The 23,613-nt window shown below is 37.3% G+C and overlaps 1 protein-coding gene across 40 annotated transcripts in view; it reads right to left on the bottom strand.

Moving 5' to 3' along the window:
* ANK2 (ankyrin 2) overlaps nt 1-23,613 on the bottom strand; it is a 328,177-nt gene that overhangs the window by 38,341 nt on the left and 266,223 nt on the right. For 16 of the 40 annotated variants that reach the window (XM_072335041.1, XM_072335035.1, XM_072335029.1 and 13 more), the window contains 9 exons: nt 22,474-22,618; nt 17,596-17,698; nt 16,919-17,022; nt 13,721-13,762; nt 12,861-12,896; nt 5,340-5,564; nt 3,525-3,623; nt 2,176-2,330; nt 662-873 (listed from right to left, as the gene is read on the bottom strand). In XM_072335041.1, the coding sequence (XP_072191142.1) occupies nt 662-873; nt 2,176-2,330; nt 3,525-3,623; nt 5,340-5,564; nt 12,861-12,896; nt 13,721-13,762; nt 16,919-17,022; nt 17,596-17,698; nt 22,474-22,618 (1,121 nt within the window). The remainder of the gene's footprint in view (nt 1-661; nt 874-2,175; nt 2,331-3,524; nt 3,624-5,339; nt 5,565-12,860; nt 12,897-13,720; nt 13,763-16,918; nt 17,023-17,595; nt 17,699-22,473; nt 22,619-23,613) is intronic. The other 24 variants (XM_072335060.1, XM_072335038.1, XM_072335064.1 and 21 more) reach the window with 4 other exon arrangements.

The following is a 23,613-nucleotide window of genomic DNA, read 5'->3' as shown; positions in this document are numbered from 1 at the left end:
TAAGAATAGTAACTTGAATACAGAGTATATGAGGAAGTGAATCTGTATATTGCTAGAAATGTTAAAGCCTTTCCATTAGATGGCACAGTTTCCCATGAAATCTGCAGGCTGACTGTCAGAGAGGGGGGCAGTCCTCTATTCAACAGTTTCTTACTCCTCACTCCTGTTCCTACTGCCTTTCCTAGTGCTCTCATCAGTACCGATTTAATGCACTTTACCAATAGTAAATGATTCCCCTGTTGTTAAGTCGTTTGTTTTTTGTTGCTGTTGTTTTCTCCTGAGGACAAACTCTGAACTGATTCGTAAACAACTCAGCTTTTTACAGAAGATTTCAACAATCAAACCTGACCAAGGTAAATGGTGGATCCATTCAACAGCTTCAGCAGGAAGCAAGGATGGAGATGAGGGGAAGTGGGGACCTCCTCCCCTTTTAGTAGTGAACAGTTTGGTGTTTCTTCTGAGATCATATAGACCGCTAAAAGACAAGAATCTGCATAAACTGGAATACCCAAAACTTTATAACTTACTTTGATTTTTGCAATGGATTTTAGTAAGCACATTGTAGGCAACAATGTACAACACAATAAGCTGCAAAAAGATGACTTTACAGTCTGAAAACAAAAAAAACAACATGTATATGCTTCTAATTGTTTCATTGTACCTGGAGGCCAACACGAATTCGTTTGGTTAAAGCCCCTTCTGGGAAGACTGCCTGCACTTGTGGTACAACAGTGCTGCTCAGCACACCTCCCTCAGGTCCAATGAGGTTGCTGTCCTGTTTGATTCGGGACACCACTGCAAAGTACTGAGGGAAGTCACGAGTGATGATGCGGCAGATACGTTTCTTCTCAAGCTCTTCTGGTGTGTCAAGTACTGAGGCAAAAGAGAAGATGGTCAGAAAACAAGATTTTCATAATCACAGAATCACACAGAATCACACAGAATCACAGAATGACCCAGGTTGGAAGGGACCTCAAGGATCATGTAGTTCCAACCCCCCTGCCTAGCAGGGCCACCAAACATACACATTTACTAGATCAGGTTGCCTAGGGCCCCATCCAACCTGGCTTTGAACATCTCCAAGGATGGGGCATCCACAACCTCCCTGGGCAGCCTGTTCCAGGGCCTAACCACTCTCCTAGTAAAGAACTCCCCCCTAACATCCAAACTAAATCTTACCTCCTTCAACTTGGATCCATTTCCCTTAGTCCTGCTATTGTCAGCCCTTTCAAAGAGTTTACTCCCCTCCTGGGTGTAGGTTCCCTTCAGGTATCGAAAGGCTGCAATGAGGTCAACCCGCAGCCTTCTCTTCTCCAGGCTGAACAAGCCTAACTCCTTCAGCCTGTCCTCATAGGGGAGGTGCTCCAGCCCCCTGACCTAATCGCTGCTTTTCACAGTTTAACTACTGCTTACAGAAGTAAAATGAAACATATCACAACATTTTAAGCTCAGCTAAGACAGAGAAATCAAAAGAGGAATACATTCAACAACTAACTGAAGGAAGCTTAAAGCTCAGAACATGTTGATAGCTTGCCCCAAATTAGCAGACAAAGAAGCTAAGAGGGGGACTGGTTTGAGGCCTTTTCCACTTAATACTACAGCTTGGACTCAGAATTCTAAATGAAAGAAGTATCAGGGTAAACATTCACCTTTAAATACACAAGTTGGCTCGTTTATATTTTTATTTAAAAAGAAAAAAAAAATTAATCAAAATTAATTCTAGGATCTGCAGGTCCCAGACAACCCAAGTCCATTCTGTTCTCTCAGTAAACGAGTACCCGTGACTGACAGTTCCTCCCACACTTGTAGCTACTTGGAAAGGATTTAGTATGATAATTGCCTTGTTTTGGAAACGTATTTGTTATGGGAGCTTTTTATTAAAACTGTGAAAAGAAGCAGGATGACGGGTAACTTTAACATCTATTTTCAACTTCATGATGCGTAGATTCGGTCTACTTCAGTAGACTGCAAGGAAAGCAGAGCTTCTGCTAGTAGTGTTCTAAAAAAAATGATTGTACTCCGGTGTGACTGTAGTAAAGTACCTGGGAATATGTCAGAAGTTCTTAGAGTAGACTAAACATGAATTGCGAAACAGAAAAGATGGTAAAATGTTACTGTCCCCAGTTACAGATGTAATAATACAGAAGCAGAGAAAACAAACATCGCACTGGATACCTTCATCCATCCCATTCAAAATTTCATTCAGTTCATCCTCAGTGTATTCACAGAAATGTTCCTTCCAGCTGTCCCCGTTCTCACTGCGCAGGATCACCAGCTCTCTCTCTTTCCCACGCAGAGCAGCAAAATGGGGAATCTCCACAATCACAGGCCTGGCACAGCAACACAGCACATTAAATGCACATGGGAGAGAGGAAGAAACAGGATTAACAGCAACTCTATTCAGTCTGCTACAAAGTGACCTGGAATTCTACCTATTCTCTGGACTACTTTTGCATCATCCTAAACTAGTACATCACTAACACACATAAGATTTTCACAGGGACCCAGTAAATGCTGAAGGACAGATTCGAAAGTGCATTCACCTCTTTCCACAGTGTGAATGGTATTTGGCTTAAAGAGAAATTTGAGAATTGTTTTGCAAATTCATTGAAAACTCATGCTCATTTTAGTTGTCACTACTGTCTGGGTTAACCTGTGCAACTTCATTTCAAAGAGAATCTACTGTAATGCATGTCAATGGTGGGACAAATTCTGATCTCGCTTATACTAGCACAAATGAGAATAACTTCATTGCAATCAGTGGGCAATTGCGTCCTGTGCCAATTTTACTTTAGTTGTTCTATATATTCCAATGAATTTATTCTGGATTTGCACTCTGGGAGAGAGAAAGGATGTCTGAGAAGATAATCTAGGTTTCTATTTATGTATAGGAGATAAGAATTTGCCTTGTCTTACAAACAGGTGTCAATATAGGTATCAATGTATGTGTGCATATACATACGTATATACATATACAAGTAAATATACACACATATGTGTACATACAATATATTTATAAGCACATAAAAATACATACTTTTGGAAATAAGAGAGAAAATATAAATATATTTGTATATACAGTTCTCTAATTAGAGTACCCACACAGGTTACCATATACATAGTGAACGTCATGTGTTCTATTATACTGGTGGTATCTAACAGGTATCTTAGTCTTTAGTACTTGAAAAATAAAAAAATATCTTAAAGTTACAGTAGATTCTTTTTCTTGGTCACAATCCAGGTTGCTTTGCTACAGACATCAAGCACAAAACTAGGAAGATCTCATGCCAAAACAAAAATGAAGGCCACAGTACTTTAAGAAAAAGATACAAACATACCACTAAAACAAAACCACGTACCACAAGGGTTGAAAATGGTTCACTAAGGGTTGGGTATACAAAATTTCAAATCATAGAAAGGGACAATATCATGTGCACAATGACACACACAAAAAAATCATGTTGCAGAAGGAGGAGAAGAATGGGGAGGTCAGCATCCATCAATTTGTTTCAAGTCTCTCCTACCCAAGGAATTTGGTCCCAGGAGGCCCCAGCTGAAGGATTCGGCTGACCAAGCTTTCTCCCTCATTAAGTGGGGGAGGAGCCGTAGGCAGATGAAGTTTACTGAGTACATCCAAAGCAGCAGTGAAAGAAAGAACATAAATAAACTTTATGTATTTTTTTGCCAGAATGCCAGTGCCACTGTCTGATCCACAGAGTGGAATTAGGCTGTACACTGAATAAGGTTCCATCCTAGAGATGCCAATTTGGTGATCAAATTCAGCAAAATGTGTTTCATTAGTTTAGGATCTCTTCTTGCTCCAAGAAGACAGTAAGAATTTTGGCAGTGAACTCAATGGGAACAGGATTTGTATCTTACAACGCGTCTCTGCAATCAGTACGGTAATTTTCTGATCTTACTGATAGTAGAACACATAGGAAAATGCTTTCAGGGAAAGCTCTGAGAAAGAATAATACCCTGCTGTACCTCAGTCTTTCAGACGAGACGTTCTCACTAGATACAGAAGCCATTAAAAAGAAAGTAGGAGAGATACTCAAGGTTATTATGTGTGGGAAGACTGAATGCGGCAGCACAATATTTCTTCTGCTCTTTAGATTTTGTTCTGCCTCTCTTATATAAATGACCAAGGAGTGAAACAAGTAAGGGGTACAAAGCATCTCATTAGCATGCTTGTTTGCTGTTACTTGTGATATTAAGAGATATCCTAGCTGTCCAAAGAAGGGGCTGGCTTCATTTTCATATCAAATTCTCGGGTGCTCTACAACTGCTTTTGCTTTCTTATCTGATTAGAGCAGCAGTGAAGTGGTCAAAACATGCCTTGAATCTGTTCCCCATTCATACTACATATAAAAGCAGTGGGCAGTTAAAAACTACTAACCAACTTTTTTCTCTGCTTAATCTCAGTACTTCAGAAAAAGCATTAACAACGGTAATGGCTCCAATAGCTGCCTCTTACAGCAGCATTTTAAAGCAAAAAATTTATTTTGGTGAATTTAAACTACTGCAGTTTATAGGGTCATTTTTATTTATTTACTTATTTATTTAATTTCCAATTTCTGCATGAAGTTTTTTACTGTATAAGATAGAAGGGGTTCCATTCCTTCAGTCATCCACTCCTGGATGCCACAGCTGATACACAGAATAGTTAGTAAAACAAATTCAAAAAGCATATGGACAATCACTGCTTTCAGCGGAAAATTGCTAAAACAAGTTCTGCAGCAGACACAAATCTGATCTTTCTATGGTTTTTGCAGCACAGGACGAAATAAATGACTTGCAATTCTAAGGTTGTCCTACTGCTTAGTTTAGCAGCTTCAGCCCTAGAAAAATCCAAGGTACTGCCCTTCCCTGATAACCCAAACTTCTGATAAGACAACACAAGCATCTCAGATATGCAGCTGTATCCTGCATTGTATATGATGCAGGCTTTACATCAGTGCTGTGCTATTCACAACTCATAAGCAGATTATTTAAATATAGTATGAATGTATTAAAATACAGTATGAACAGCTTTTTCTGGCTGCAAAGGGATTTTCCCACTATAATATTACAAAATTTACTTAGTAATAATTATATCCAGGAAAGCACTTCAGCCTTAGTGCTGGAGGTTAAAAAATCAGTTTGCAATGGACAAGGCCTCAAAAACTTTTGTGAATTGAAAACTAACTAAGATTTGCATTTTACACAACAAGCCTATTAGCATATGTCACAACCATCTTTTTCTGTTCAAATCTTGAAAGAGGAACCATTTCAGTGCAACTTGCAAACAGATGAAAACATACCAAACATTTTCCTTTAGGCCACATGGCACCCCTTACCCAAGAAACTGGGCCCCAGATGGTCCCACTTCGATCAGACGGCTGGCCAGGCCTTCCCCTTCCACCATGGGAGGCATGGTGGCCAGCCTGTGACGTTTCACCAAGCGGCAAGTCACTCGTGTCGGAGCAGTGCATTTCCGCGGAGGGATGATAATTCGCAGTCCGTTATGTCTGCAGCCTCTCATGGCACCTCCACGAGCATCCACCATGAAACTAACTAGGAAGCTGAAAAATCAGGAAGAATTATCAGATCCCTTTGGTTATGTTTCGCGTACATAAAAAATACAGATACAGCTCTCCCTCTCTAGGAACGCACGATTAGAAAAAGCCTTTCTCCCACTTAAGAGTGCTAAGATCATTTATTACTTAAACTGACCACTAGCATCTAAGAGTTCTTCACAGAAACAGTCTTACACTACATTGCTGCTGTTGGTAGAAGTACCAGCAGTCACTAATAGATGTGTGTGAGCTTTGGGGGGGAAAGGAGTGCACACACATGACCACATACAGGAAAAAGGTATCACTAATATATTGCAAATATCACTACTCTGTACATGTGAGTATCTATAATGTAAAGTTGGCATTCTTGTAGGTATTTTACAAAACCAGTCTATCTTAAAATAATTGATGACTTGATATAAAGCAAATTGTGAATGAAGGGGATTCTCAGATTAAACTCTCAGATGTAAAAAATAATCAAAATTTCATGCTAGATTGTGTGGACACAGTTCTTAATAAATCACTGAAGCTATCACCGATTTACATCAAAAACTCTTTTTAATATTCATCTCTTATAGGAAAGAACTTTTCCTTCAGTAATCAAGAGACACGTTTTAAGGTACAAAAAAAAACTACAGAAGAAAAAAGAAGTGACTGGTTAATGCTAGGTTTAGAGAGCTCACCTTTTTTCCTTACCCTGTGGCAAGAGATTCTTAGACATATATGCGTGTGTATATATATATACATATATACATATATATGTTAGGGAATTACAAATAAATTAGTAAAAAGTAATGGTGGATAAGATGTAGAACCAATAAAAATCCTTGATTTATTAAAGCAATAATCTTCCTTGCCATTAAAGGCAGAATTTCAAACAGGAGTTGGGATGGACTGACAGCACGTCATTATCTCCTGACGACCAATTTTGGATTTTGTTGAGCTGACGATGGCTACCAGGTATTATATAGGAGTCATCCTTATGGATTTTTGTCTTTTTGTGCTACTTCACACAGCAATACTGTGTCCCAGTGAAAGGCTTACAACTACAGGCAGTAGCACAAGATAAATTCTTATAACTATTTCTTAAAAGGGATAAAAACATCTCATGGATTTTCTTACTAGCTGAACTTTCTATAGTTCCATATGTGAAGGAACAAGTAGATTTTGAAAGATTTGCTACAAAGATTAGGGAAATTCCTGCGGAAAGTACAGAATTACTTCTTTTTTTTTTTTTTTACTGGTATGTGAGTTGGAATCATGCTCAATGCAGAATGGGAATGTCAGGTTGCTGAAAGTGAAAATTAGAGTAGATGAGACAGAACGGTATCAGGTCTACTTCTAGCCACTAAAATAGAATCACCACAGCTGGAGCTGCAGAAATGCTACTGAAGGACCTGCAATAGAGAAAAGCCCTTATAGCGTGAGTTACAAATACAGGTATTTTTCCCACTGTCCCCTTGACCATTCTGTGCAACAAACATTGCGTCCGTTCAATATCCACACAGCTACAAGTAATTCCACATGCTGTAAAAACACAACACTCAACACACCGTGCAAGTCAGAAAAATGGATGATGGGAAGGAGCCACAAGCGCCAGTCAGAAGCACACCATGCACCATGGATGCCAGTCTTTCTCACACATGCAGTCTCCTATTCTACTGCCATTCATATACCTCTAGGTTTTGTTAAGTGTAAAAGTCTGGGTAGTACAACCATTATCTCATTCCTTAGAGGTTGGTGTTTCTGTGGTTTTAACAAGGGGGAAAAGAAAGAAAATGAAAACATTTTATGGCTTTGATTCTCTGGGGATTAATTTAGAAAAGAAATTGGGAGCTTCCTTCACAAAATACATACTTTATACATTTTAAAGCACGGATGAAAGAAGAGCTTAACAGACACTAAATGCTCAGTTGTTGCAGTAATGCTCTGCGGTTTGCATTGCAATTTTCCTTTTACTGTATGAAGTGGTGTCATCAAAGTGTTTCTGAAATACGTTTGAGAGAATCGGTCCAATTCTCTATTATAACGGGTGCATTAGAGGTAGTTAATAACACTGAGTTCTGAAAGAAGAGTTTCACATTTTGGTGCTAATACTATGAGCAACAGAAATACTACCCCCATAATTACCAGAAGCTGATGAATACACTTACTGAATTAAACAAGCATTCACGTTTTTGATTGTGTAAGCTGTCATGAATAAAATGTTTGTGATTCATTTATTAGTCATTATTGACGTAGTATTCAAGATGGCATACTTTAACAGGATCATCTTTTTCTGTCCATCACTGACAATACCAGTGCTAGTTCACCTCGCAGTCTTATATCCACCTCAGCTTATTTCCCTGTGAGTCAGCAATGCCAAGAACACTGCTCACTGTTAGAAGAATACATACACACGAAAGGTGAGGGTCCAAAGCTAATAATATAATAATCTCACTTCCAACCATAGTAATGGTTTGTGTTCCTTACAACATGATGCTTTTTTTCCCTCTACACCACTCACACTTAAAGATATGCAGAGTGCAGGAGCAGGAGTGTCTTCTCACAACGTACCTATAACACAATCCAGAAAACTACCCTGTAGTGTAGAACCAACATAAAAGCTGGATCAGGAGTAGTCTTTGAATTCAAACATCTGTATGAGCCTGGTATTTTGTTCCCCCCTCCAGTACTAACCCTGCATTCCCACAGATGCAGTACTGAAAATCTTATACAGACCAACTAAAAATTGAACATGGCGTTTTTCTTTAGTACACACTTGAGATGTAAAGTGATAGCTGTGTGTGTTCAGGTTTTAATTAAAGTTGCAACTATTTCTTTCAGTTTAAGTTTACTGAATTTGTCTGGCAGTCAGAGCATGTCAGAGCAAGGTCTCTCTGTTATCTCTCTGCTGTCATTGAAAGCAACTAGCACTTCAAAGAGTGGAAGAACAGGCAGAGGTAGGTATCACTGAAAGGTGGACAGAAAGATAACGATGAGAAAAAAGGTCAGACATTATTATTTACCATAAAAATAGCTGCTTCTATCATACAAAACATCTGACATATTTACCAAATAACAAGATAAAATCTGGCAAACGGGGAATGTTCATCACAGTATAGAGCAAAAAATGTATTTGTGCCATATCTCTGAAACAGACCCCCAGATGAAATGGGAGATTTCTGAAGGGTTCTGTGGTTTCTGGCTGCATAGCAAATTCAGGCAAACACAGCCCGGTGTGAGGACAGCAGAGAAGGAATGGTGTCAATTATCATACAAAAAATGCACAAGAGCTAGTACACAAAAAGCAGATATTTTCTACTGTGAAATTTGAGGCAAACTGATTTTGGAGAATTAGGAAGAGATAGCATTAACACAGTACAAAAGAAAGAAAGTGAATGGGACAAAGATCCCAGCTCAACAAACCATGTTTTAAGAGTCTGAAACAACAGCATACAGATGTAGGATATCTAGAGCTGACAAGAATGTGGAATTACATACTTTTTTTGCCATTCCACCTTGTTTGTTTCTTAAGTTTTTGCTAAGCTCCTTTTTTTACCCCTTTATTTAGTCCTATTTATTTTAACCTTGTGAATTAGCACAATCCACATTGGTTTGGATATTTATATGCAATAGAGTCATCATAATCATTTATTAATGAAGGATTTTCTGAATCATAGCAGCATTTCTTCCATATACTTGCCCTACAGAAAGGCATCAGGATGGTGACATTATTGTTGCAGGACTATAAAACCTTTTGTTTTTTGACGGACTGTGTATATCAATACTGAAGTAATTCATACAAGACTATGGATGATATGAATAAAACACACTTTCAGAAACACACACTTAGGAAAGTGAAAAAAAAGTATGACTAATATAAAGGAAAATTAACATTCAGATTAATTATTTGCTCCCTCATCACTATTTCTCCTATCCCTAATGTTTCTTCTAGCAGAAATAAAGTGGCAAGACTGAGGTAGGAAGAGATTCTACTCAAAAGAAGAAACAAAACCAACAGGAATAATTGGCAGATGTTAAGCCGCCACTGGAATTAGTGGTACTTTTTCATTGTAAATGCCTATGGACAAAAGGAAAACAATAAATAGTACTGGAGTATAAGAGCACTAACACCATATGTACTTCTTATGCTCATGTGAGCTGGACATTGCAAAAAAATTACTCTGGACTAAGCATGAAACTTGACTCCATCACCCAGTTGCAGAAAGAACAAGTACAAGCTTCTATGTACAGAAAATGAAGATCAGAGGGGTCTTAAAGTGAGACACAAATGGCTGTTAAAGGCTTAAGAGAAAAATAAAAGAAAGAAAATGTTAATAGTATTAAAGGGCATCAGAAAGCTCTTACAGATTTTCACCAGAAAAGGAGAGGACAAGAGGCATTCTGAGAAAAATTATGCAGATAAATGTTTCTTATGTGCTTCTATGATAATCTATTGTAATTTTAAACATTAGAAGATAAAATGATAATAACAACTTACAGGAACTCCACAGAAATACAATAGCTACAGTTTTCAGAAGGGCTTAAAATGGCACAATAGAGGAAGGAAAACGTTAGCGGGGATTAACACAGTTAAGGAGAAATGAGGTAAAACTGAGCAGATGGAAAACAGTATAAATAGCAGAAAACATTTGGACAGTTGAAAACGTTCCTGTGAGTCATTTCAAAGATGGCCAAAATCAATGAACTGATAGATCAAGCCATAGCACAAATTGTCATGTTACTTTCATCAGAAAAAGCCTACTTTGGAACACATTTTAAATGTCTTTCCCATGATAGCTAGATACTGGGGAGGCATCCCTCTTTAGCATTAGCTTTGGGTTATCTTGGCAACTCACTGCAAAAAATTGATTTTAATTAAGTGATGATTCAAAAATCAAAGCCAATTAAGGGTTAAAGTGGATGAAGTTAAAATCTGTGTGTCAGAACAAGGTAAAAATGACACAATCTTTGTCACTATCTGGAGTCAAGACAGACTTACTCTAAGTTTCCTTTTCTGACAGTTTCAAAGGTTGAGTTAGAAATGGTGCACGACACAAACATGTGACACTGACATTTATGCAGTCTTGCACACAGGTTTGATACAGAGCTTTCCTGAGACGTAGTGAGGTGGCAGTGAAATTACTGGGGCTTTTTATGGCCAAATCAATGAAACAAACTACCTTTGGGGAAAATATGGCTTCCTCTCTTTTAAAGAGAATGAAGGAAAAATCAGGATTTGAAAAATAATATCAAAAGCAATTATCTTCTAGAAATAAGTTATAGACAGCAGGTGATGCTACACATGCCTCTGTTAAACACATAGTTAGCAGTTAATCAAGCATTATCCATTCACCTCTAATTTAACTATACCTACTAATGAATGGTATGGACCATTTATTTCCCTTTAATTCTAAAGCAATCAACCCTGGCAAGTACACCTGGGTTATGTCAAGCAACATGGCTATATCATACTGCTAGTTAAGGACGTAAGGAAAAGCCCCCTATATCTTTCAAGCCTTTTATAGCAAACATCAGTGAGTTTTCTGGTGGCTCCATTAGAATAAAACACAATCTATGCATTAGATTTATCCACCTCATACAGACAAAAAGTGCTGTGATTTCCAACTATTTGTACATTTTTGTATTTCAAATCCTATCCCGTGTCATTATTCCCTCTCCCATTTTTATTCACCTGGAATAAATGTAATCTTATTTTGTATCTATGCTCATTTAAAGGACAGCAGGATTACAAACAAAAGATGGATTTGTCAACACTAGGGGGAGAAAGAAGACAAATACTGTGAGGTTTTTAAAGAACCGCATAAGTAAACAGGTTTGGAGAAGAGTCACGCTTCTAGGTAGCTGTAAATGCAAGCATGTTGGCACTCCGCAGAATCATTTGAAGAGCCATGCAAATCTAGCAATACGAAGTATCTTTCTACAACAGGCAGCAGTTCTTCTAATACACACATAATCAGAATAGGCAAACTCAATATTCCACTTTCATACGGTAAGTTCAGGTATGATTATCTTTTAAACTAGCTAAGCAGGCATACATGCTCTCATCAGATAGCAAGATACAGTCAAAAAGCTACAACTGGAGCACATCCATTGTAGACACATTTAACAACTCTTATGTGTATGTTATCTTAATTTTATAAAAGAAAACAGGAAACAAGGAGATAGCAGCATTCAGTGTAAGTCGCAGTGAGAAGAAGCAGAAACAGACAATCAGGGTGCTTCAGCCATTGTAAAATGTTCAGCTGGAGAAGGAAACCCATAGAACTGAAATTAAGAGAAAAGGCCTTGTTCCAGCTCCCACTGAAGTCAACAGCAAGATAATAGACTACCTCAGTGTGCTTTTGATCAGGCTGCAGCTATGCCATGTGCAAGAAAGGCAAAATACACATTTGAGGAGGACAAAAAACATGATTCTACACAAGAATCCACTAGAAATAATAACTCATGATAATATTCTCTTCGCTGGAGAGATTGGGTGACATCACCTAAAAATATGGTCCTATAGTTTGGGGTTTTAATTAGACACAATAATTTTGAGCAGCTGAATATTTTTGAAATTCTATACCTTTTCCACAATTATGTGAAAGGAGATGGAACTTTGTGTCCATAAACAACTCGTTTGCTAAGTGAACATAATGGGGAAGTACCACTCCAGGTCTCTGTGGATGAAGTGATGTGCCAGTGATTAAATCACTGCTTAACACAGAAAGTGCACTTGGTATGAAAAAATAAAAATAAAAATAGCAATTTTGTTTCTTTCAAATGCAGCACTGTTGTTCTACTGGTTCCAATAGGGTGGCTTAATTTGGAAGATCTGGCCTAGGAATTGGTTCTGCAACGTTCTTTATACAGACCACGATGAGCAAAAGCCCATTTTGTGAAATGTAATGTGATACTAAACCTATTTACAGTGGTTTGTGTTGCTTGTATTTTTTCCTTCCTTTTAACAATATTCATTCAGATCACTGATAGAGAAAATTTACACTTAATTAAATCAAGGGTTAAATCAAATTAGAAATATATAGGAAGTCTGACAAGGCTGTTTGCAGCAGACGCAGAATGTGCCCAGCATTTTCTCGTATAGGATATAACAGCATATGGGAGATAGTGGACGCTCACTCACAAGAAGAGAAGTAAGTCCATGCGTAACTGTTATTGACAGAGCAGGCTTTTCACCTCTTGCCTAGTGTGCACTATCAAAACACTAAAGCAGCCTGAAGTGAGGTAAGGGAGAAGGATAAATATGGCAGATGAGAGGTGCAACATATTAAAGAAAGAGATTATGCAGAAGTTCACCTGCTGTTGTCATGATCAAGACATGGAGAAGAGCATCTGCAACAGAACAGATGATTTAACATCAAGAAAGTAAAGAAAAGAAAAGGAAAAAATAAATGAGTAAAATGAAATACTGAAATATTGGAAAAATGAAACAGATTTCTAAATTAAAACATGGATATATACACTATATGCATATTCATTACAGGTGAGAAAGTAGAAGGAGATATGAAAAGTAAGCCTACATAAACATCCTCAGTTACAAATGATTACTACAACAACAGAAGTAAAGATAGAATGCTCTGCTTTCACTATGTACATTCTCAAACTGGAAGTCAGATACATAAAACATAAAGTTAGAATCTGAGTAAATCATTCAGAAACAGACTGCAAGTGGTTTCTGTAAATACATTTACATTTGGACCATGATATATATCAGAAGTATGTGTCCAGAGGAATTCCAGACAGTGTTTCTGATAACACAAGAAATCATGATTTTCTATTCTTTAAATTCCCTACCTATATGTTCTATTGTTCCTTTTAAGCATGTTTCTTGTCCTCCTTTTGTTCTCCACTTCAGGATGACAAATTTTAAACTTTCAGTTTGACCCATATAAGCTCTCAGTAAGGTGTCACATGGTCAGTTAGTATACTGATATTGCTTGTTATTATCTGCATCTCCATTCTATTTTCTTCCACCTTGTTGTGACTTCCTGAATAAGGCTAGAATACAATTTGAAATCATTTAGGTTTTCAGACTTCAGAAATCAGCTGGTAGCTGCCAGGTCCTGTTTCCGTAACTATTTCTGGGAAATGAATGTCACATTGGAGAAACAATATCATGGATTCAAAATACAACACTCAAAATACAGTTTGTTTACCTTGTTAGTAAGGATCCAGTCTCCTTTTTGGCAGACAGACAGCTAAGAATGATAATTCACATTATTTGTCACAGTACCAGCTACCAACTCCCTTGTCCTCCCTTTTTCATTGAGGGAAGAAACACCTTCCAGAAAGGTAAATTTAATAATAGCCCAGCTACTTAATTTTGGCACATAATACTGATACACTTGAAATACCTATTAATCAAATATGTTAATCACTCCTCCATCAATTTAAGAAAATTAAAATGGCATTTTTCATTAAGTAGGAGGTTTATTGCAAGCAAATTAAGAGCTGGAAAACCTTTAGTGCTACTATGTATCTTGCTCCAGGACATTGCAGCAAGGTGGTATCAATGCAACATCAACACAAAGCTCCTTACTCACACTGCCACATTCCTAACAGCACGACAGATCTGCCTCTTCTTATCTACCATATCTTTATGTATTAGTCAGGAAAGTTCTTAGAATATAATCTACAGAACTAAACTGGGAGATTTTGTTCACCACATCACCAGAACCAAAGAATGAAAATAACATGATTCTGCACACTTATCCTTGAAAATCTTACTCAGTCTTATCTTTACCACGCACAATTAGCTACTGTGGGGGATAGAGACCTAACAGTATAACACTGACAAGAAATGTCTGAATGCTGAATGTGAAAAGAGACCATTCAGTTCAGCTTTTCTTTTTGCCTTCTAACTTAATGAAAATATTTTGTGCTCTTGAATAGTAGGATATTGTGAGGTATCCAATTAAAGCTGTGAAACATATTTGCATTTATGTAGGTGCTAGTTCTGTCTCTCATAATACTTCAGCAGGAAATTATACATAACACCCCTTTTATTACCAGCAGAGTGATAAAATACTCATCAGCATACTGAAACAGTTAAGTTTTAAATGAATAGCCGAAATTTCTTCTCCTTCAGAAATGTCAGACCTAGAAGTTTTGGTTAGTCATGCAAAGATCGAAACATACACCTGTGAAATTTCATACCCAGAGAACAGTTCTAAGTTTATCTTTTTGACTGGACACATTGCACTGTGATCCACAGAAACACCTTGCTACGATAGGAGGTTGGTAAAAATTCAGTAATTTGGAGCTAGCCACTGCAGTAGTGCAAGGAGAGAATAATAGCAATTCTCACTCAGATTGCGCAAAATGAAGATAATCTGTGTCAAATAAAGCTCTGTCCAATACTTTGCTGACATTACTTCATAAAAAATGTAGTCTAAATTCAGTACATTTCTAGTGTCTTGGGCAAAAGCAAGAACATACTCTTGCTTAAAGCTATTAGCAATGTTTATATAGTGTTTCTTTTCTGATATACAATACTTCAGTGCTTGTACCCAAAACATCAGCAATATTGCTCGTTCCTAATAACCTAGCAACAATAGTGTGTACCTAAAGAAGGGTACAGTGATGGAAGAGATACAGATGACAAAAACATCTGCTTTCTTCTGGTTAAGTGAATGCAACAATCATGCACACCGTGCTTCTACAGCAGTTTCACTTTTAAAAAGGGACCTTACAAGCGTAACTCCAGAAGGCAATCTATTTTCATTAAAAAGATGCACCTCAGCAGTTTCTGATAACTTGAATAAATCTAATTTGATAATCTTGATAAATCTAAGTGAGATAAAAATGAAGTGTTGTACAGTCTTTTCCAAAGGCTGAGTAATTGTTAAGATAGATTTCTTCATTGCAGTATTTAGAAGATATATGAGAAAAACGTCATTTGTGTGGTGTTGAACTTCATTGTTTCATACAAGGATGCAGAGAGAGTTGTTGATCTTAAAATCAGATATTCTTATCCTACCAACAGCATCCTGGTCATCAAAAAAGATTTAAACCACTAATATTTTTTTTATTTTTTTTTTAAACAAGAAATACGTTTTACTCTTCTAGAAAGTGTTTAGTTCATCCTCTGCAATCACTAGAATGACCTACCTTGCTGTAACTGAAAAGAAATACATTCTTTGGAAAAAGTCTGTAAACTATTTAGGGTTAGAATAAGCACAAAACCAATTTTAAAGCTTATATCTTGACATGGATAATAACGCATGTATACTGTACAAATTAAGCATAGTCATTTCATTTGTTAGTTATAGAGCTCAATAAGCATATCCAAACAACACTGGCCACGTCCAAATATCCTACTGCCAGCTAGCAAACTCCTCATATATGCCACAGATCAGTCAATTTGCACTCTCAGTTATGACAACATTGCTCCTCTTCTAGCCCAGAACTGCCTATCATTCCAGATAAGACTCTAGTATTGTCTTTGAAAGATATGGACTGCAAACTAATGTGAGATCAACAAAAAATCTTCCATTTTGTGTTGTCCAGACATTCTGCATGCTACATAGCTCCACAGAAATGAAATGTTTTTGTATTGCATGGTTTTTACTTCTCATCCGCTTGTCTCATCAAATCTCTTGACACAAATGTCAAACTCAGCATAAAGAATGAAATTACTTCAAACACAGTAAGCAAGAGCACTTAAATGCATGCACAGATTTTGAGGCCAACCATGAGAAGCTTTATTAGTAAGAGTTTGACTGGGCCAACATTTTGACCTGTCTTACTACATTTCAAACGTCCCGCCTGAAAGGCAAATGCTTACAGAAAGTCAAGTGTGAGAACACACATGTACACAGTGGCCAAATATGCCTAAACCATGTAATCTTTATGGTGCTTGTCTATTACGCACTTCATATAATTTAATATCATCTATTTTGTTGTTGTTATTGTTTTGTTTTGAATTAGTAATTCTGACTTTTTTGTTCACATAAATACTTCATTAGCACAGGAAATACTTTGCCACCAAGACTGATGAGCCCTGTGGCTTCAGTTATTACTAACATTGAAAATGACTTTTTCCTATAAAATACAGATGCACGCGAGTATGTGACAATATTCTTATTCCTCAGGAACTTGACAGAAAGCTAACTTGCATTATTTCACTGGATATCAGTGATTTCAGTGGGTAGGTAGTTCCGGTACTCAGAGTTGCCAGAACTTAAGTGATTGTAACAATTTATTGACTTCTCTACGAGATGATGAATTTAAAAGAACAACTCTTAGTTAAGACTGTGTTAAAAATACTGCCATTACAGGGATTCTGTTTCTTTCTCCCTATCTTTCTCTTTTTATTTTTTCAACTTGAAGACAGTGCTAATTGATACACTTACCCTGAATGAATAGGGCTGGAAGAAAGAGCCACATTGTCCAAGTTTTCAGGCCCCCAGCTTAAGCGATATGAATTCTTTTCTGCTTCTTTCGCCAGAGTCGTTACCTTGGTAAACAAAAAAGAGCTTGATTGTTGGCTTTTACTACAATTAATTAATCAATGAAACAATAAGAAGGTGCATTTTGCATAGTACTACCTACAGCGCTTGAATTCTTTTCAAAAGAAAACAAATGATAGTAGCAAAATGATATTGGAAACCCCTTACTACAACATTTTACACTTGCCCAAAGTAATCATTTCTGTTAGTGGTCCCACTGAAATAAACACTGTAATTTATCAAAGTGTCACTTCCTGAATCATTTTTCCTTAACTTACAGGTGTGCTTCAGGATAGTAACTTTGAGGATAGTGGCTTTGATTTCATCAGATCACCTAACTGTTTGGCTCAATGGCTATTAGTATGGTACAATGGAGAACATTATTATCTTTGTCCTATATTCATACAGCATAGTCATTTATTTTGGAATAAAGTTTAATATTGCCTAGTAAAATATGCCATTAAATATCAAGAGATTTATATTACAATAGATAAAGCAGCACACACAATATGTTCACAGTACAATTTAAACAGTAATTTTTGTCTCCAGATTTGCCCAACTGAAGTGAGAAGTGTGCTTACCTGCTGGCTAGGGATTACAACAGTGTCGTCAATCATGGCACTGTCCCTCAGGTAGGAGGCATGGCTCAGTGTGTGAGACCTGTCTGAACTGAAGGATCGCAGGCTGGTAGGTTGGTAGGATGCCATAGCAATAGATCAGCAGTACAGATGATGTTGCAAAGGTGTGATGATAGATCAAGTGGGAGAATGAAAAAAAGCGTGCAATTAGCAATATGATGCAGCTTCCAGGGGGAGTATATAATAGTCATAAGGGGCAAAAATAGAGCTTTACAAGTCTACTGAGCTACTTTTCTGACCAAAGGCCACAAAGCATTTTGACTGACTTGTATTCACTTCAAATGCAGAACCTAGAGATTAGTCTAGGAGATTTACTTTTACAGTTTATATTCACAAATGCTTCATACTTGGCTTTGTGGCATGATTATAGCTATAGGAAACACAAATTGCTTTTAAGTAAGGCTCTTTTGAAGAGTTCTCTCTCCTGCTACATAATGCAAGAAAAACAGAATGCTAAATCTGAAGAAAATCTGAAATGACACTTTCTAGAGCTTAGTTCTGATCTACGCTAATCCCATTAAAACTTTAAATGAGTAAATCTTGATATTGTCCCCTGGAAGGTACACACAGCAAGGTGAATTGTGGCCAGCCGCAAGCTCCTGCGTAAGACAAAGTTCTTCCTCTGTATGCCAACAGCATCTTTAGAGAGGCAATCTGAATGTCAGCACTGTTTTCTCATTAAGCACATACAGCTCCACAGAATACTGGTTGCTGTAGCAATGAGGGATGCAAGGCAGTAAATAAGCAGCTTCCAAGCACTGGCTCAGAATTTAACTGCAGTATTCACTAGCAAAAAGCCAAAAAGACAAATAAGACACCACAGAAGGAAATATTGAGGTAAATGGCATTTCTGCTATCAAATAGCACTAGCTTGGTGTTCTATATGCATTCACTAGCAGGAGAATCTAAAAGTGACTTTTAAAAGTAGATCTACCACCTTTAGACAATGTACGTTCACTTTGTGATATTGTTCTGTGCTCTGATGAATACAGCACATGTAACCAGAGGAAGCAGCCTTTTTTTTTTTTTGTGGCTTATACATCCATGAGTACTACTCATAATGACTAAAGCACTGGATCAGAACAGCAGGCATTTATTCTGACATGTAGATTTTTTTAGGGATAATTAACTTTCATCTGTCAGCAATAAGATTGTCACAATTACATTGTGGACATGACATTCAAGTACTTAAATGCAGACAACGTAAGAAATCAGGTTTTACCGTCTGGCTCAGACCAATCAGCCTTTTGGAATAATAGCTAACTTCATCCCTCCTACCCCCCATTTTAATCCCTTTTTAAAAGAAAATGATAATCTTATTTTTATTACGAATATGTAACACTGTGGAATGATCAGTGCTATTATGACTGGCAGGTACCAATGGCCAACTTAGCATAATAGATGGATTGTACAATACTAAAACTCAGATAAGCATTACACAAGGATCAACCTTAGGAAAGTCTTGAGAAAACAAACAAAATGTCTACCACCAAGTAACCTCTTCAACATGTCACGCAACGCCTTTCACCCAGACAAGTAAAAGACGTATGACAGGTAAGGCTGATACTAGGAATATATTTCTGGGATTGTACATTTCTGGAATATAATTCTGATTTCATTAAAACAAGAATTATCTTGACTTCAAGTAGTTCACCCTGACTGCACAAAATCATTCCAGAAAAAAAAAACACAGTGAAAGGCACTCTTGACAGAAGGATATTTTGGTTAAACATTTTAGTGTGAACTAGGTAGGCACAGTACATGCTGCTTACTCATAATAAGAGTACTTCAATGAACATTTGTTCTTTGGGTGGAAAATAAGCTCCAGTAGCAGATCCCATTTGCCAACATTAGATTTTTTCCACTTTAATACTTCATACTTTCAGAATTGCTTTGCTATGCCGTGCAATGCTGGAAAGAAGTTCCATCCAAACTGTAGGTTCTGCCATCCAGATAATATAACGCACAACATTGATGAAAGGGAATAGGTACTAGATTTGACTGATAATCTGTAAGGTGATTTTGTCCATATTCTCCTACAAGAACCCAACATTACTACTACAACCACTACAAGCAACCCAGTACATTTCCAGTATGTGGTGCATCTATGTTACCTCCAATAAATACTCAATACTTCTGAGAGTATGGACTTCATCAAAAGACAAGGTACGCACAAACAAGACTGAGCTCTGCAATAAATTAGTTTTAATTTTCTATTATATATTTCTACTGTTTATTTCAAAAGTGGTGTTTAGACAACACTGCCCCTCTTTCATGCACAGCACCAGGTACATGAAGAACAAACAGTTGTTTGTTTGAAGTCTGTGATTCTGAGATCTACAGACCCTGTCTGAATTGTCATTCTAGTTAGGGAAGCATAGTGTAATCAGACAGAAAGAATTGTTTATTTCTCTTCAGGAATCCTGTAAGAGTATTCCTAAACAACACTAATGTCTAAGTGAAAATTCTTTCCAACTGGTACATCTCTGTCTCAGTTTGAGAAGTCAGCAGCACTCTCCTCGGCCACAGCAAGTAAACTGTGAAATCCAGCAACCCTACAAAGCTCTTAATGTATGCCTTGCTTGTGTTTAGGTACATACAGGCACATACCATTCACCTCTCCTAAGCCCTGAATGAATCCCAGATGGTATCCAGAAAAGGAAAGCAGTGTATTCTAGCCAACTTTCTAATCTGGACAACTAGAAGACCATACAGCAGTACTTGCCCAACCACCTGTCCATGTAGACAGATCTAGTAACCTCTAGTCCAGCTGAGTGTATCTATCACTGTGGGAAGTGCATAGGGTTTCAGAAACCTGGGAAAATAACCTGGTATTATTGAAAACTGTATAAATCAGCCTTGAAAATACGTCACTATTAGAGACTGAAAATTTTCCTCATATATATCATGGACAAAAGGTGGAAGGTACCTACACTGAAAAGGAGTATTCAAATACTGGTGATCTCATATGGCCTGAAATGGTTTTTGCCCTCCATATTCAAAGAGGGAATCCAACTTGTGTAGCCCATTCTACTTATTTTTTATTCTACCTCTGTTTTTCCACATAGAAAATGAGAACAGCTAACTTTCCCAGCAGCACGATGAGAGGAAAATTTCCAGCTGTTGCGACCTTGTGCAGCTTCCCTGATCCTTACTTGAGGGGAGTTTCTGTGTTACAGAAGCTATGTCATATGTGAACTTTCTAATGTCTTACTGACTGAAATGTTGTATCTGTATTCACCTATGCATATCATATTCATTCGAGACCACAACCATCTGCAACAGCAACATCATTCATTTGGTTCTCAAGATTAACATTCCAGCACACAGCAGGCCTTCAAAATGAACAAAGAGAGACAAGTGCCATGAAAGGATAGAGAGACGCGTTTTCATGCTATGTAATACCTACCTGGGCATGGTGCTATGGAAGCGTATGAAAAAGAATGAAGGGGAGAGAGAAATAAAATAAATAGGGAAGATGGTTACAAAAGAAAATAATGTTTTTAAATCAAATTGCTAATGCATAAGATTATATGAAGCTGCTAGTACTATTTTGCTTTGCTGAATTTCTTTAAAAACCAGTCTGTGTAATGCAATGAAAATTATAAGAAAAAATAAAAAAAACAACAACAAAATAATTTAAGTAGTCTGAAAATTCTTACAACCAGCAACCTGATAGTGACCCAAAATGACACCATGGAGTCAGAAAGATGCACTTCTTTTCATACCTTCTCTCTTTATCATCTTGCTTCTCCTTCAATATAACCATGAATGGTAAACAATGTGAAACCGTATTCATTCAATTCTCAATAGGACACATCAATTATACGCCTGTGAAAATCTACTGAAAACCACTGACAGTTTTTTGAAAGTTAAACTGTTCTAAATGGGAGCAGAAACTGGCTTAACACTTGGCTGCACAATCACTTCATACAACCTCTTAAAAAACAAAAACAACAACAAAAATGAAAAGCCTTCAGAAACATTTTTACCATTGAAAAAGCATCAAAAAAGGTTTTGATTTTTAAGCATTCTGATGCAGTTCATAAACATCATCTGAGACTTAAAAAGCAATACAGTCACTTTGTTTTCAGTGGATTCAGTGAAGCTGTCTAAAAACCAACAAAGGCTGCAAGTTTAAAAGACCTCACTGATGAGGGATGTACACATGCTGTGAGGCAAACTGAACTGTTTCCTGACATCCTTTGTTCCAGCAGCAATTCACAGCCTACTGAAGTAAACAGAATGGATCCTACTGACTTCACTGAGCTTCGGAAATGTTGCCAACGTAACAGTCAAAGCTCGAAAATGATGTAGGCTACAAATTATTTCTGTTGCCAAGACCTCCTTTCTTTAAATTATTTTTTAGCTAACCTTGTCAGTTCCCCACAAACTGCTCAGAAGAAAGTCAGCTCACCTAACACTAGCACACACTGTTCACCTACCCACACAATCCCTGACTCATGTAAAAAGAAGATCAAGATGATTAATGAGTCCTTTCAAAGACAAGACTTCTTCCTTTGCCTGACCACAAAGACAATAAAACAAGCCACACTTTTTCAAGAACCAAATAAGAATCAGAAACAAATTATTCACTAGATTATGAATATGGTATTAGTGCCAGATGTATTAATTTCTTGACTGGCTGGGAAATATTTCTCCTGACCACACCTTCCTCCTACAAAGTGGTAACTGATACCCTGACATACTTCATGAAGAAATGTTAAGTGAGTCATCCCGTTTATCTCTTTAACTAAAGAAACTGAGAAATTGAATGCAAACACTCATAATAACAGAAAGGATACGTGTCCAGGCAAATACCTGTCAGACCGCCCTCCTTCCAAGCTGTACCTCAGGTAGTTCATACCATCTAAGAACTGGCTGCTTGGTAAAGAGTCATCTCCTAGTTCTTTGAGGTCTTCTGGCCTAAGGTACTCTCCTCCATCTCCTGTCATTGTATCATCACCTTTAAATCAAACAGAGACGGGACAGAGATAAGCATACATACACATTTAATTTTGTTTACACATTGGAATCTAAGAGCTGGATTGCACAATAAAAACAAAGGCATTTTCCCGTCAAGAAACACTGCAAACCACAAGCAATTAATGTATTTAATGAAGCCGGCACATCAAGCAAGATTTAAAAAAATTCAAAATAAAGTTGAGAAAGCAATCACACTTAGTCTGTATTCATTGCACATACTGGTGAGGGGCAAATATCGTTGCTATTTTGTAAAGCACAGCCTCTACATCCCTTTTTTTTCCTCTTTTTTTTTTTTTTTTTTAAGCTCTCTGGTCACTGGTTTATTGTACCAGTGCTGGAGAGTCTATGATTAAACATAACCACATATTTGATTGGATGCTATGTGTTTTTAGCTGAGAAGGTATTTTCCCTGGACTTATGCCTGACAGTTGCAAATCCTTATGTGAATTCTCCATTTTCCAAATTCCACATCATACAAAAATGCCTCATGCAAGTTCCATCACCTTTGTGCATTAAGCATAAAAATGTTTCTAAAACAAAGCAATAACAATCAGAATCTGGAAGTAAAGTTAGGTGTATGGATTTTATTCATCATTTATCCAAAAGTAATTCATAATGAAACTATGCCTAAGTGCCTTGGTTATTGGATATAGCAACCTTTTTGCATGAATCTTGAATTTTCAGGCCCCAAATGATTTTCCCCAGGAAATTCAGTCTATATGAAGCCGCTGTTAGCTTTTGCTGTCAGACAAACATAATGTTCTGAACTGACAAACAGCATACAGGGTTCTTTCCATTTCCATTTGCAGCATGGTTTCCCTCCACAGTTTCTTCCTGGAGATGTATTCATTTCAGCCACTTTCACAAGGGTTAGCATGAGTCTGCCAGTGGCTTCGTGTGGCCTAAAGAACCACACAACACGGCCCTAAGCCATCAATACGTTCAGGTTTTCTTATTTTCTTAGCTGCATAAAAA

This window comes from Excalfactoria chinensis, chromosome 4 (assembly GCF_039878825.1).
Source record: "Excalfactoria chinensis isolate bCotChi1 chromosome 4, bCotChi1.hap2, whole genome shotgun sequence".
NCBI lineage: Eukaryota > Metazoa > Chordata > Aves > Galliformes > Phasianidae > Excalfactoria > Excalfactoria chinensis.
The sequence above is the reverse complement of the archived record's forward strand: the minus strand, read 5'-3'. Positions and strand labels throughout refer to the sequence as shown.